General features: G+C 38.5%; 1 protein-coding gene across 1 annotated transcript; it reads right to left on the bottom strand.

The window, feature by feature from the left end:
* Positions 1–6812: 6812 nt before the first annotated feature.
* LLPH (LLP homolog, long-term synaptic facilitation factor) lies at positions 6813–11332 on the bottom strand. The gene is made up of 3 exons (XM_010970508.3): positions 11178–11332; positions 9133–9344; positions 6813–7180 (listed from the first exon to the last, which is right to left on the bottom strand). Exons 2-3 carry the CDS (start codon positions 9335–9337, stop codon positions 7002–7004), a joined length of 384 nt encoding a protein of 127 aa, XP_010968810.1. The 5' UTR covers positions 9338–9344; positions 11178–11332; the 3' UTR covers positions 6813–7001.
* Between the last annotated feature and the right edge of the window lie 4415 nt (positions 11333–15747).

Genomic DNA, 15747 nt, shown 5'->3' on the forward strand with positions numbered 1-15747 from the left:
AATACAGAAGATATTTTAAAGCAGGATTTAGCAAACTTTTTTCTTAAAGGCCAGATGGTAAATGTTTTGAGCTTTTCACGCCAGAGAAAGGTCTCCTTCATAAGTATGCAACTCTGCCTTTGTAGCACAAAAGCAGAGAAAATACACTAGTAAGTGGGTGTGGCTACATTCCAATAAAGCTTTATTTACAAAAACAGATGTCCAACCAATCGGCTTGCCCCTGTTGTAAAGCATATTTTCTCTTTATGCACTCAGTTAAGGTTAGAAGATGAGGGTGGAAAGGCAGAGGAAGAAAAACAGTAAGTGGAAAGACTGAGATGAACGGGGAAGAGCCAAGTGAGGAGGTAAGAGACAAAATGCAAGAAGGGCAGTGATTTAAACTAAGGAGAAAATTGAATATCCCCAGAAGCCAGTGTGGAAACTAAAAACAAAAAAACAGGAAGAGAGAAAGACAGGGATGAAGAAAAGCAGGAAATCTATTTCTAGCATTGTCACTAGACCACAAACAAAAATGCCAGGGGTCAATTATAAACAAAAGACCTTACAACTGAACTTGGTGGGATTTCTGTTCCCTAAGAAGTAAATAATGTTTGACTCAGAGCTCTATGTTTTTATTTAAAAAAAATTTTTTTACATTATATATGCAAGAAAAACAGACTGAAGGAATTCAAAGAAAAGGGAGGTGTAAAAGAGTACCAAATGGGGACAGGACAGGGTGGTGACAGCCAGGAAAAAGAAGGAAAGGGTAAACTTTCCCCGTCCTCTCAGTCTCTGCTCTCTGGAATTTAAAGAGCCAAGCCTGATCTGCAACCCTCTGGTCTTGCTGGAGATTTCCTGGAAAAAATATTTAGCTGGCACATGCCCAGCAGTGACATGGTGGCCATACCCTTCCCCCACCTCTTGAACCCATCCCAGGTGGTCTCAGCCTACCAACCACTTGCCTTTCCAGAAACTGCTCAATGTCAAATTCCTCCCTGGCACTATGAGCTCAATGTGCACACTGGGCTTTAATAACGGGTGGAAAATCAACCCTGGGTCAATTTCCTCATCCACTGGTCACACCTCAGCATTTCCTTTCAATTAAGAATTACACCAAAAGGATCTCCAGACCTAGGGGTCCTCTGGAACTTTAGTTCTCATGACTAAAGTACACTCACCAGGGCTGACCTTTTAAACCTCAAAACCTGAGACGTGAGAAAAGAGAATAAAGAGTTCATACTGTTGGGCAGAATTACATTTAAACTACCTCAACTAAGTGGGGATCTCCCACTCTCCGCCCTCTTCCATTCCTCTCTAGCACTCTCTCTCCTCCAGAGAGACAGTTCAACAGCATCTTCTCAATCCTTATCTGGCTTTAAATAACTCACATTCAGGAAGTTCTTCTTTACATTTAACCCAAATCCCTTCTGCTACAGTTAAAACCCATTTCGTCAATGGAGATTTGGAACAGCTGGTTCCCATTCTCTTTATGGCAACTCCTCTTAAAGATTCATAGGCTTATAAAGGACATCCATACCAACTTCACCCAAGGCATACAGCTTCCTTTGCTTAAGTGTTTTCCAAAAATATTTTACTATACAGTTATCAATAACCAACTGCCTAGTTTGTGGAGGGCTTACCCACTGAGCAAATTCCTACCGCTGAAGAAAGACAATAGCCCCTATCCAATTACTCAAGGGATTGCCTGCATTAATAAATACCTATGCTTTTGTGAAGACAGTATTAGTTTGAAGTTTGGGACAGAACAAAGACTAAACCTAGAGCAGAATGTTTATGTCTGAGTAGGGAAGCATGTAGGAATGACCAATCTTTGGCCAAATGCCTACAGCTCTGCTCAAAAATATCACCTCTTTGTGTGAGCAAGATGAGGCATTTTAGAACTTTGACAAATAGCACCCAATGTTGGTCTCCCACTGAAATTTGTAATTCTATCTTCCCCCATTACATATCTCAAACTGTTTCTTCTCTAAAGCATTAAAAGGGGAAAAAAAAAAAAAACCTGGAGCAATACAAAAGATCTTCAGCTGACTTTAGGAGCAAACAACATATGTTCCTGAACATCTGTGCTTTTCCCAAGCTATTTTTTTTCCACTATTGTCAAGAGAAAAGAAGTTTAGTGGAATGTTTCTCCACAGAGGCACAAGTCTACAATACTCCTTGTTGATTACATATAAAAGACACAAAATATTAGTTTATTAAAAGCAGCTTCAACAATTGCTGTACAAAGCAGTTCTCTGATGGAACAGATTTATGAAGTAACAGCTGAAAGGTATGCAGATCACAAGATACATGACAAATGTACTTTATTACACGGATCAGAAATACCATATGTACTAGCAGTTACTGTACAGTGATCCACAACACCCAACCAAGACTATTTAAAGGTTTTGCTGATATTGAAAACTATAAAGACACTATGCGAGAGAAAGTGTTTCATAAGATAGCATAATGCCAAGGCAAGTCATCGCTTTAGGAAATTAAATACACTCTGCATATTATAAACTTAATGTGTTGTAAAACTATGCCATTCTTTAAATTAAAATGCGAAGGACTTTACCCATTCATTGTTTAAAGCAGATGTTTATAACGTTTTTCCATACTTCCAAGTGGAACTTCACAGAATGAATGCCAGACTTAACAATATTAACAAATATAAGATTTCAGATCTTGTTATTTCCACCAGAAAGATACTTAAGTCTGCAATCACGGGGTGCCAAAAGACTATAAGGGCAAAATAAGCACAATACGTTTCAACATGCCAACTTCCTGCAAGGCACTTCTTAGCTGGAAAGGATTTCTGCCTGAAATTCCAAGTGTTACGTTCCAACCAAGTGGCCATCTAGCCTTAGCTTGAGAGGACAGTCCTCCCAAGGCTGTTTGTTTCATCTCCCAGCTTCTTGGTTAAAAGGGTCTTCCTTAGACTGAATCAATAGTACCTGTGTCTGAAGCTTCCCATCAGAGGCAATCATCCTACACTACACTAGTGGCCTCGCTCACTACTTAATACTTGCATAGCTTTGTGCGAGTTTACTTACCTCTTCAAAGCTGTTGCCTCCCCTGAAAATAGAGATAAGAGTATTGATCCCACAGTATTGTTTTAAGGATTAAATGAAATAATACAGGAAAAGCATTTAACTCAGTAAGCATTCTCTAAATGTTGGCTGTTATTTCTACTATTTTTAGGAAATGAGTCTTGACATCACATCCTTTTTTCCTCCTGCTCTAAAATAGGTGGAGATTCTTGGCGTTCAACTATGTAAAATTAGGGGTTTTCGTCAGCAGGACAAACTTGGTCCAGGCCCACCTGGGACAGGGCCCTAGGAACAGGAGAGTGGCCTTTAACCTGGCATGAGTATTAACAGTTTCCTACTCCCCCTCAACACTTCCTTGTTAAAGTGGTATGTGTCTGCTGCAGTGGCTGGCAAATACAGGGAAAAAGCATTATATTTTGTGCCTAGCATGAATCTTAATCACTCTGCCACGTGGCATCAGAAGTTAGTCATTTAGCTAGTAAGCTTAGTCAACAACCCACCATCTGCATCTCAATTATAGTATTCATAAATTTGGAAATTTAAATCGAGTCATCTATAGCAAAATTAGCAAACTCCTAAAAATCATATCCCAGATACACTAGTCCAAATTTTGAAAATATTCGTATTTCCTCATAAGCAAATGTATTCTGCTGCATATTTATTCTAGGCAGCATGTCAACCAGTCGGGGGAGAAAATGTATCTACAATGTGACATTAGAAAAAAAAAGATGTGGTCAAAACTACTTGATTCTACCTTTAGAGCTTCAACTGCAGTTCACACTTCTTCTCCAATTAGTAGCTTGGGCACTGCTGACTGTGGGCTGAAGCTTTAGGATGGATGGGGTCAGCCCATTCAAAGGGGTGCTACCTAAGGAATTCCAGTCTGGTTTGGGCCCAGAGATTTGAGAAGGGGCCTATAAACTGAAACCTACTCTTTATCTGATCCTGAGTCCACAAAATGGACTGAACCAAAAATAGGTATTTACCCTAAAACTACCATTTTCTCTTAGCAAGAGTTTGCAGATCCTTGAGAGGCAGAGTGGCAATTACAAGGGTATAGGCTCTGAAGCTTGACTGTATGAATTTGAATCCCACTTCTCCTGGTTTTAGTTATATGGCCCATGTGCCTCAGTTTCCCCTTGTGTAAACAAAGATATTAGTACCAAACTCATAGGATTGCTGGGAGGATTAAATGAGTTAACACTTCAATTAGAGTTTAGGATTAAATAATTTAGACCAAGGCCTGATATGCAAAGCAACCGATAAATGAAAGCATTTTGATTATCCTTAGATATTTTAATTTTAAATTTAATTTCTTAAAAACAAAAATGTCACATTCAGTTCCCGATATGCCCATTCCATCTAATTCTAAAAAATGATTTGGTGTTTAGCTTGAGCTCCATCTGGTGGCTTTACAGAATTCTCGGGAAAACATCCCTCAGATAAAAAGATGACAAATTTTACACAGGCAAGCTAATCATTTAAGAGATTAAAGGGCTATGCTACACTTCCTAATTTACAATCTTTAGGAAAAAAAGCAACAAAGTGATCATATGCTGCACTCATTTTGGAACGCTAGTCTAAATTTCCCACCAAAATTTTGAGCAAAATTTGGAGGTGGGAAGAATCCTGCTGGCCATGCAGGTCAGGAATTCAGTGACCTTAGAGACCTCAATCACAATCTATCCATGACAGTTTCTCTTTAATAGCCACCCTGCCAGAGGCCATAGGACACTTGAGAACATGTCTCTCAAATACATTTTTGACAGTGGTATTTTGATTTTTGACCCTGTTAACTTTTAAGTTAAATCCTGACTGTATAAACTTCATGACTAGACAAAACATAAGTGAACTTCCTAACACTACCGACAAGCCTTGGATGGAAGCTCAAAGCTACTACCGTTGGAGTCAAATCAGAGGTTATCAGCCTCAGAAAACATATCCCTGGCATTGACCTCTGACCTCAACTTAAAGAAAATCCAGCAAAGACATACCTGACAACGCTGCCAAATTTTAAATAAGCACCAAGTGTATAAAATCACTGAGGTAGACAATTCCTATGATGGAAAAAAAAAAGTAAATAATTTAGCTGTTATGTTTAGCCTAATATTGTCATGGCTTACTTGGATAATGTTGGCAACTTTTTATTTCATTAATAAACATTTACGTATTTGCCTTTTCCTCACAAATTCTATTTGTTGTTCAGAACTATACCAAAGGGCAAAAAAAGGCCATGAACTCTTCTGAACTTTTCAACTCACACCTTGTTAGCTTCCTTAAGTATTTAAAAATAACCCACTTTTTGGTGAACTAACCGAGCAAACTGAGAAAAGTCTATTATATAAAATGATTCTAAGATTTTACTGGCATTAAAATTCAGATTCAAATCTCCTAAAAGATTTGAGCCGTGTCCTACTTATCTCTATATTGTGTCCTGGTCTAGCAATGTGCCCAATACAAAATTTGTGTCCTGATGACTAAGTGATCTTATTCTAACAAGTCTCACTTTTAACTTGGTTTTCCTCTGAAGCTAACAGCCTCTTCTGGGTAGATACTCATGAGAGGGCAGACACTTCATCTTATTCCCTGGGTCCCTAGCACCTGGAAAAGTCCCCAGCACACAACAGGCACTCAATAAATACCTGTTGTTCTAGTGAACACATAATGATGCTTAATATGATTACAGTGAAATTTTAGAAAGAATGCTAAGTTTAAATTGCTTACCTAAAAGTAAACTTAAATAAGCATGAAATTAGTAAACTGTAGCAAGACAGATTTAACAAAAATCATTTCATTATACTAGCATTTCCAACAGTATATCCTACTCTTCAGAATACTAATTTCAAGGGGTCAAGGTTAAAAAGGTCTCTTTATTGCTAGATCTCAGTAAAACTATATACATATACCTGGTTTTATTACATTTTGCACATACTTTTTTTTTTTAATAAACTGAAGGTCTGTGGCAACCCTGTGTCAGTCTATCAGCACCATTTTTCTAACAGCATTATTTTTTAAGGTATGTATATTGTTGTTTTACATATAATGCCATTGCACACTTAATAGACTGCAGTATAATATGAACATAATTTTTACATCCACTGGGAAACCAAAAAACTCATGCGACCCGTTTTACTGCAGTGGTCTGGAACCAAACCTGCACTATCTCTGATGTATGCCTGTACTAATACTAAGCTGGTATTTTTTTTGAATCTTCAACTATGTAGCATTTCACAAATTGATGGGGCCATGGATTTCTTCACCATGCATCCAGAAAAGCTAATTCTGAGAACCATACTCTGAGAAGTGTTGCATTATTTTAGGCTGCAAATATAAAAACTGAAGAACATAAAACTAGTTTGCAGGATGTTCTATACTCCTAAAAAGATGGAGCATACTAATTTGTACATGTTAACATTTTACCTAAAAACTTTGAATCTTCCAAAAATTAACTGAAGAATCTGGTCTTCTCTAATACTAGGAAACCTTAAGGATATATGAAAGAAGAGATCTTCAGGATTTAGACAGACTCTCTTTTACTCTGAATTATATAAAATCAAAACTCCAAACAAGTACTGCTTACATATCATTTGAAAATATGTCAGTGGATCATGTAACAGTTTATTTTAAATCTGAGTTAGCTCAAATTTGTCAGTATAATATCATGTTTTATCTTTACTAAGACCGAACAATTACAACCACACTAATACCTGAGAGAATTCTGATGTCTGATGATCCCTGAATATTGGACGGCATTCAATTAAACTATCAGTATAGCTCTCATTCATCAAAAAAAAAAATTTTATTCAGGTTACTGAAACAAATTTTGAGGAGTTGCATTGAGTTTGAATTGAAGAAAAAGGCCAAGCTAAAAAAATGGAAACCAAGTTTTCATTTGGTGGAAGCTGAAATCAAGGTATACATCCAAATTAAAGATCAGCCCCATGTGGGGTTTTCCAAGTTTTGCAGAGTCTACCAGGCCAAACCCTTCGCTGCCTTCATGGCTTTTGCTTTGCTCTTCCCCTTCTTTTTCTCTCGAGTTGCTTTCAGCCTTTTTCTTTGCCTCTGGTTCATCCATATAGGGTACTGTCCATGCTGGTCTAGAAGAGTCTTTTTGTTTCTCTTAATATCAGTCTCCATTTTCATGTCATCTAAATAAAAAAGGGAAAAACTATTGCTACTCACAAATGAAGAAACAACCCCATGAAAAAGCGTATTAATGCAACAGGACATCAGATTTAAAAGTGGCATGAAATTGCAAATGCAAAAAAAAAATCTATTTGTGTAATGTTGTTTGACTAACATTCGAAAAACTCCTTACAGCACATTCAGTGCAATCACATACATGCTGCCATGTGTTCCTACAACATGAAAGACCTAAAAAGTATCTATGAGGAACTAGAGACATCATCTATTTAGTCACTAAGAAACTTTCTAAAGAATGTTGTTATGATTGATTGTCCTCTGGAAGAGTCGAAGTTAAACTGGAAACATTTAGGAGATATGGGTTTGAATTACCACATTAGGGATAACTGTGTGGACCTGAACACATGAGAGTTAATAAAGCACTTCTCAGGTTAGGTGCTTTTTTGGGCTAAATGAAACAGCTGTGCCAATGAGAAGCACACCCGCACTTCTAATAGACAGGCCTTAGACTTAAACTATTAGGATAATGACTGGCCACTTTCAATGAAGTATACTTGGAAGAGCCACAGTAGTAAGCAACAAGCTTCTGATGACAGAGAAGACCTAGATATATCCTGGCGCCGATACATTTTTTTTATCCAGGTAACACCCAGAGATCCAGCCCTACTAACAGAAGACTCAGCAGGAAGCTCAGAGCGGTCATGCTGCGGTCCATTATCATGGACATGTCCAGAACACCCCTCTCTGGGAACTTACCAGCGTATACAGGTCTCCCATGATCTCTGCTGCCTGACATTACATTAATTCATTTACCTGGTTTTCTTTCTGTCTCTTCCAATATGATGTAAATCCCACGAGGATGGAGGCCATTTCTGTTACTCATCACTGTTGCCTCAATACCTAGACTAGTCCCTGGTATACATTAGCCATTCAATAACTGGTCTTGAATGATTATTTTAGGTGCTGTTCTAGGTTCTGGGGATACAGTTGCCCAAATAAACTGCTTGCTTTCATGGAGTTCTCAATGTTCTCTTGAGCAGAGAATAACAAAGCAAACTTCAGCCTGTGGTCAGAGGCTTTTTAAAGAAAAGTATCAAAACCAGACTAAGTAGGACTAGGAACGCTGTGATAAGCAATGTGTTGGTTTAAGCAGAGGAATGACATCACTGATGTGTTGATTTAAGCATGGGAATGACACAACTGATTTATATTCTGAAAAGATTATACTGGGTGATATGTCAAAAATAAATCAGAAATGAGCAAGAGCTGAAGAGAGAAGTAAAATGACTACTACTGTGGCTCAGGCAAGAGTTAATGGTCACCAAAGTGAAAGCACGAAAGCAGGAGAAAAATGGGTAGATTCCTGATGTATTTTTGGAGATACTCAAGAAGACATGCTAGCGGTTTACAGGCAGGGGGATAAAGGAATGAGGAATCAAGGATAATGACTATTACACACATTACACAGCCTTCAACTTTACACTATGATTAAAACAGAGGTACCTAGAATCTGTCAAAATCAAATACAAGGAAACTGATCTTATCAGGACAATATAAGGGCAAAGGACTCTCAAAATAAAATCTGGATCTTACAAAGGGTAAAATAAAGAAAGATCTCCTTCTATCCTGCCTAGTTCCTGACTGCAGTGTAGCCTTCCAATGAGACAGTGTCTAGGTTTGCCTCCTCCTGCAGTACTATTTTCTGAGACACTTAGGCTACTGTATAAGCACCAAAGGCTCACTCTTGATAATCCAAAACATGCCTATTCACATGAACAGGCTTTGAAACGGCATAGGCACAGAATCTCTAGTAGCATCTCCAAAGAATTATGCGGGTATGACAGGAGGTTTGTAGAGAAGCATGTGTAAGAGAGAATGGAAGGCAGTCAAAAAGGAGGAAAGAGTCAAAAAGGAAGTTGACATACATATATTTTTTAAATGAAACACATGAACTCACCTGTTTCTTCTTTCACCAAACACTGCGTTTTCTCTTGACAATGTTTAGGTTCCACCACAGTTACTATCTCTTGAACGTCTTTCATTAAAACATCACTATCTACTTTAAGAATACTTTTAAGTCTGCTGAGCTCCTTTGGGGCATTCTTTTTTCTCTTTTCAGCACGCATCTTTCTTTTCCACTTACTCCGTAAACTTTTAGCCATATTTTACCTAGAAAGTTAACAAAAATACACATTCAAAAGCAACTTTATTATCCAAAAAAAAAAAAAAAAAGTGGGGGGGGTGAGAATCCTTGGAAAACCACATCAAGAGGTTTCTCTACAGAACATGAACAAACGAAGTAAACTCTTCACTCTGTTCATGATTTATGACGGCATAATGTGCTAATTATGTGAGGATCAACATGGCATACACAACCACTCAGTAACAATTAAGAACACCAAACCAAACTCCCTGTGGCCACTGACACACTGTAAGTCAAGCCAATTCTGAAAGCTCCTATAGTTTCCATACAAGATGAAGAAATTTAATTTCCTCCCAAATGCAAAGAGCACCATAACCTTACACTGATGCAACAACTTAAAATTACAATGTTTTATAAATCTTTTAACTGAACCTTGATTTCCCCTAAGCCTACAGGAGACCCCACCCACCTCAATCTTCTTCATTATCCACCCCCTCAAGTCAATCTAGCTATTTTAAACTTGTCTATTCCCACCCTTGCTTTCTCTCTCCCCTTTAGTCCCAGCCCTAAGTCCTCCACAAGGTGGTCAGTGTGAGCTTTTAAAAACGTAACTGGGTGGGGGGGGGGGGCGGTTAAGACTATAGTTCAGTGGTAGAGTGCCTGCTTAGCAGGCATGAGGCCCTGGGTTCAATGCCCAGTACTTCCATTAAAAATAAACAAATAAACCTAATTACCTCCCCTCAAAAAATAATTTAAAAGAAAAAAACACCTTAAAGAGCATATCACTGTCTTTCTTGGAATTAATGACTTTCCACCTCATATATTCAGACTCTACAAGGTTATTTGTGACCTGGCCCCTGCCTCCTTAAACTCTTGTCTTAGCTCCATTCCATCTGAAAAACGTCCAATCAATGACAACCTAGCGACAGTGTGAGGATGTGATGAGTGGTGGGAAGGAATTATAGGGATTATAAAGAGTTTAGAGGGAAACTTTTGGGAGTGATTTATAACATCTTGACTGTGCTGATGGATTTACGTCTGTGTGATACACACACATACATAATCTCAAAACATTTTACACGCGGTTTATTGTGTTAAATATACATCAATAAAGCAGTTAAACAAACCATTATTTAGGGGGAAATTATTTAGGACATTATTTTAGGGGAAAAACAAAGAAAAACAAAAACGTCCAAACAACGTCCCCTTCAGTACTTTTATATTCGCTGTTTCTATGTCTGGGAACTGATCCTTCCCTTCATTACGTCAGAAAGGGCTTCTCTGACCCCTGTAAACTCCCCTCCTTTTACTCTCTGCCATATCACCTTTTTCTCCCCTTTTTAATACGTGTTACAATCTGAAATTATTTAGTTTATTTTCTGTCATCCCCCGGGGACTGTGCGCGCCACAAAGGCAGGGGCTAAATAGGTCTTATTCACCACTGGCTTCCCCCAACGAGTAGCGCTTTGCACATCGTAAAGTTTAAACAAACACTTGCTCAACGAGAGACATTTTTTGGACGCCAGCAACCGCAAACTAACTCTGTTCCCCTGGGCACAACAACCTAAGCCCTACGAGGGTAAGCGAGAAAAAGGCCGCGGTACCCAACCTTGAGGGCCGAAGTCACCTGAGCGAGGCTGACCGACCAAGGACTCCACTTCCCATACAGCACGGGGAAGCCCGAAGGCCGCCACCAAGACCACGGGATACCCTGGCCCTTGAGGAGGCCTGCGTCTCTGCGCCGGGCTCAAGCTCCCCCAGAGAGGAACGAGGCTGAAGACGAGACTACCCTAGGGCGGCAAAATCGAGTCCCGTGTCCCAAGCCACACCCGACTTGAGCCAGGAGGTACAGAACTCACCAGACAGCGGGTTCGGGAACTCAGACGCCGCAAGCCACTCACGCCGCGAGCAACCTCCTCACTTCCGCCTTCCTGAAGCGACAGGCTCCACTGCCCCCGCCCCCTGGGCAGCGCGCTGCACGCCGGGATCCAAAATGCCCGGATCTCCTCGAGAGGCGGGGTCATCTGAAGCCCTGAGCTGACGCACTTCCTGCCTTCGGTGAGAGGGCGGACCTAGAAGCTTGGCCCCTCCCACATAGGTTCGGAAGTCGGACTTGCAGAATGCGGAAGAGAACCTGGGTGGAGCGTCCGCTAGGCCTACTTCCCGATTGTGGGCGGGGTAGTCCCCCGACCGACCCGAGGAGTGGTCTTGGCCGGGCGACCCTGTCTGGCCGGTAGGGAGCTCAGAGCCGACCTTTACATTTCAAGTAAAGTCCGGCCTTACAGTTCCTACGATATTCGTCACCCGACGTGTTCTCCTAGAAGCTGAATTAAGATCATTATTTACAACCATGATATTTTCCCATACTGGGTGATGGTCTCACGGTTGTATACATATGTCAAAACTTGTCAAACTGTATCTAAATATGTGCAATTCGTTTTATGTCAGTTATACCTCAAAGCTGTTAACCAAAAACAAAAAACCCCGTCCCAAAGACAGGTTCGTACTAATGTAGTTCAACCAGTGTTTACCTGGCTAATCATTTAATATACACCAGACACAATGCTAAGCCTAGGACTCTTAGATGACCGTCAGATTGATCACAAATAACACCAGTTCTTTTGATAATTATTTTACATGTGCTCCTAACAGCACGGGGTTTGGAAGCAGACAAGTCTGTGGTATTTATGATTCGAATACTTCTTGTGAGTGATATAATCTAATACTAGGTAGGGGATATAAGAGCTTAAGGAATGGTTGCTCTTATCATTTTTACATAATAATTTCAAACATGCATAGGACTATCTGTAAGCACTATTTTCTAGAAATACGTAACATATACCAAAAAACAGGAAATAAATTGTCTTTAATCATGGTCAAGAAAACTCATCTTATTACTAGTAAGAGAAGTTCTTCCAGAGACAATTTGTGGGTATCTTTTTTCTTCACATTTGTGTCCTTGAAGAAATCGTGCATCATATGGAAATTACTAAACTCAGAATACAGCAAGTTTTTTTTTTTAAAGAGGCTGAAAAAAAGCTCATAACGTGGTATATTTTTTAAAAAGCATGCATGAAAAACCTGCTTTCTTTAAATTGGAGATTAAGTTCCTATAGAGCAAACGAATTTCTATTTTACACATTAACCATATATTAGATTTTAGCTAACCTCTCCCAAAAATCATGTTCACATTACATTTTAAATTAAAGAAAGCTCACTTTCAGATAGTCCAAACTGACTGCATCTTACTTAAAACACTAGGCCAAAACTTTTGAGTAGACACCTGGCACAAGAAAAGAGAAAAAAATTTATTATGAAAATGTCATAGTTAAATATATGCCATAATTCTGCATTACTAAGGCTTTAAAAGGCTGAATCCTAGATTGCACAGAGAAAAAACCTTTCTAACTTACATTGCTCACCAGTTTGTATAAAAGCAGTTCTAACAGAATAGTTAAATGACCTTGGTATATTTAAAAATCCTTAATTCATTCCTTCAATCATACATTTGAGTATGTATTCTGTGAGAGGTACTATGCTAGGTATACAAAAATGTTGGGAACTAACCTACTGTCTTCAAGAAACTTTAACCCTTCAAACCAAGGACAAAGCTTAAGCATTAAACTGGACATTGCTTCAGCTCCATCACAGAGCTAGAAGCCTATAGGATTGGAGGCACAGTGGGTAGCACTGAATACCTGACAGGAAGCAGAATGGTTCCCCATCACAAAACTATGCACCAGCTACCAGCGTCAGCTAATGGGGCCTCTGCAGCCAGGCCTCACCTAGGGAACTCCCTATCTGAATAATCACTTTGTAACCTGCAGGAAGACACCTGAGATTCAAATGGTGACTCCATGTTGCCCAGACACTAGGTGATGGGGACTTAAAAACAAAGATTTACAAAGATGAATAAGCAAAAAGAACCTAACTTCCCAGCTATTCCAAAAATGCCTGCAGTTGGCTGATAATACCACTAATCCCCAGAAGTGGAACAAGTGGATAAAAGCCAGGTGTGAGGTCTGCAGAAAAGAATTGAAGGCAGGTAGTCATTTCTTTCCCCAAATTACATCCAATAAAAACAGTTCTCAGATACTGCTCTTTCCATTTTCCTCCTCCCTCCCTGGCTATACTGTGTACGTTGCACATGGAATGGCCTGTTACTCTACCTAGTCTTGCTAATTCCACTTTTTAAAATATTTGTGGACTCCACATATTTTCACATTTACCTGATGCAAAAAAATTGAGGTTGCTCGGGCCCTTTTACCCAGCAATCCTGCTTCCAGGTATATTCCCTACGCAGGCAAATTCTCATATCTGTGCACCCTGGGACACACACAAGGACGTACGTGGCAGTACTGATTGTGATAGTAAAAAAGGAGCGACCATATAAAATGCATTGTAAGAAGAATGTATGAATAACTATGGTTGATTTACAAAATATAATACTCTGTACCAGTAGTTTTCAAATTTCTTGGTCTTGTGATCTCTTTACACTCTTACAGTATTTGTCATATCAGAAGTAAGTTTTTAAAGTTTGCCTGTCATTTAAAAAAGATTAATTACATGTCATATATGATTTTTATTAAAGAAACTGTATTTCCCAAACCAAACAAAATTTTGCTGGAAAAAGAAATGGCACTGCTTTACATTTTTTAAATGTCAAATCTGCATTTGCTTATTTAATATCTTTAGTCACAATTTGGACTGACAACAGTAACATTAATTAATAACAACATCTGACATTAACAAAGCACTTATTTTATATGATGTATCCATCTCATTTAATCCTTGTATCAGCTCAATAAAGTAGGTGTCTTTATTCCCATTATAAAGATAAGGTAAAAGATCTAAGAAGGATACGTAACTTGCCAAAGATCTCATAATCAGTTGGTTGCATAGTAAGGATTCCATTTATATGCTCTTACCTGTGATGCTATGTTAAACTTGAGTACATCATCATGCATTTGGTATTCAATAATCAACTGATAGTGATGGAATCAAATTTACATCTAAAACTCACCAAAGGCTAAATCTATATACCACTAATTTATTTCTAAAGTTTAATAGTTGGGAAATGATGCTTAGTGAATGTTATGGGCTGAGTTGTATCCCCTAAAAATTCATATGATAAAGTCTGTCTTAGTCTATTCAGGCAGCCATAGCAAAACACTAGAGATTGGGTTGTTTATAAACAATAGAAATACATTTCTCACAGTTCTAGAGGCTAGTAAGTCCAAGATCAAAGTGCAGGCATATTCTGTATCTAGTTAAAGGTCCTCTTTCTGATTCACAGATGGTGTCTTTTGGCTGTCACCACAAGTAGCAGAAAGAGTGAGAGATCTCTATGGGGTCTCTTTTATGAGAGCACTAATCTCATTTGTGAGAACTCTATCCTTATGATCTAAGTACATCCCAAAAGCCCTACCTCCTCACACCATCACAGTGGGCATTAGGTTTCAACAAATTGTTCTGGGGGACACAAACATTCAGACCACTGAAAATCCTAACCCCCAGGACCTGAGGATGTGACTGTATTTGGAAATGGTCTTTAAAGAGGTAATTAAAGTAAAATGCGGTCATTAGGGTGGGCCCTAATCCAACAGGACTGGTGTCCTTATAAGAAGAGGAAATTTGGACACAGACAGGTGCAGAGAGAAGTCCGTGTGAAGATACAGGGAGATGACCATCTACCAGCCAAAGAGAGACCTCAGATCCAACCCAGCTGACACCTTTGACCTCACACTTCTAGCCTCCAGAGCTGTAAGAAAATTAATTTCTGTTCAAGCCACACAGTCCGTGATACTTTGTTATGGCACCTCAGCAATCTAATGCAGTCAGGAATTGGCCAAAGTTTCCCTGGCCACCAGTATACTGCTATAATTTTTATATGAAACCTGTACTTAAAAAAAAACTAATAATGTTAAATTAAATTTTATGTCAAAATATGACTGTCAAGCAGACTTCATTTTATAATGAAATGTCATTAACATTTTAATATAATTTTATTGTAATACTGAATAATTCTCTGTGGAATTTCTTTTATACTTTTTCCTTTCCAAGTAAGATCAAAATCTCCCAGTAAAAGGAGACTTACACTTTATAATGGTAAGGACACAAGTACTTTAAAATCAAAATCAAGTCTAATATTACTTAATTAAGGGAAAATTTAGATAAAATCACTAGACAAAGAAATTGACAGTCTTAATTTTATCTACTCATAACATTATTTTTGAATTGCAAATGAAAATCTATATATGGCAAGTTTAGGATTGAAAAAAATTGAAAAACAGAATTTTGGTATCTCTTCAGATTCTAAATGAAGGATTTAAAACTAAGATACCATAAAAAACAGTAAGATTTATATTACTGTCATATAATCTAGTTATTATATATTTAATATAATATATATTACAGGTAATTATAACT

This window comes from Camelus bactrianus, chromosome 12 (assembly GCF_048773025.1).
Source record: "Camelus bactrianus isolate YW-2024 breed Bactrian camel chromosome 12, ASM4877302v1, whole genome shotgun sequence".
Classification (NCBI taxonomy): Eukaryota; Metazoa; Chordata; class Mammalia; order Artiodactyla; family Camelidae; genus Camelus; species Camelus bactrianus.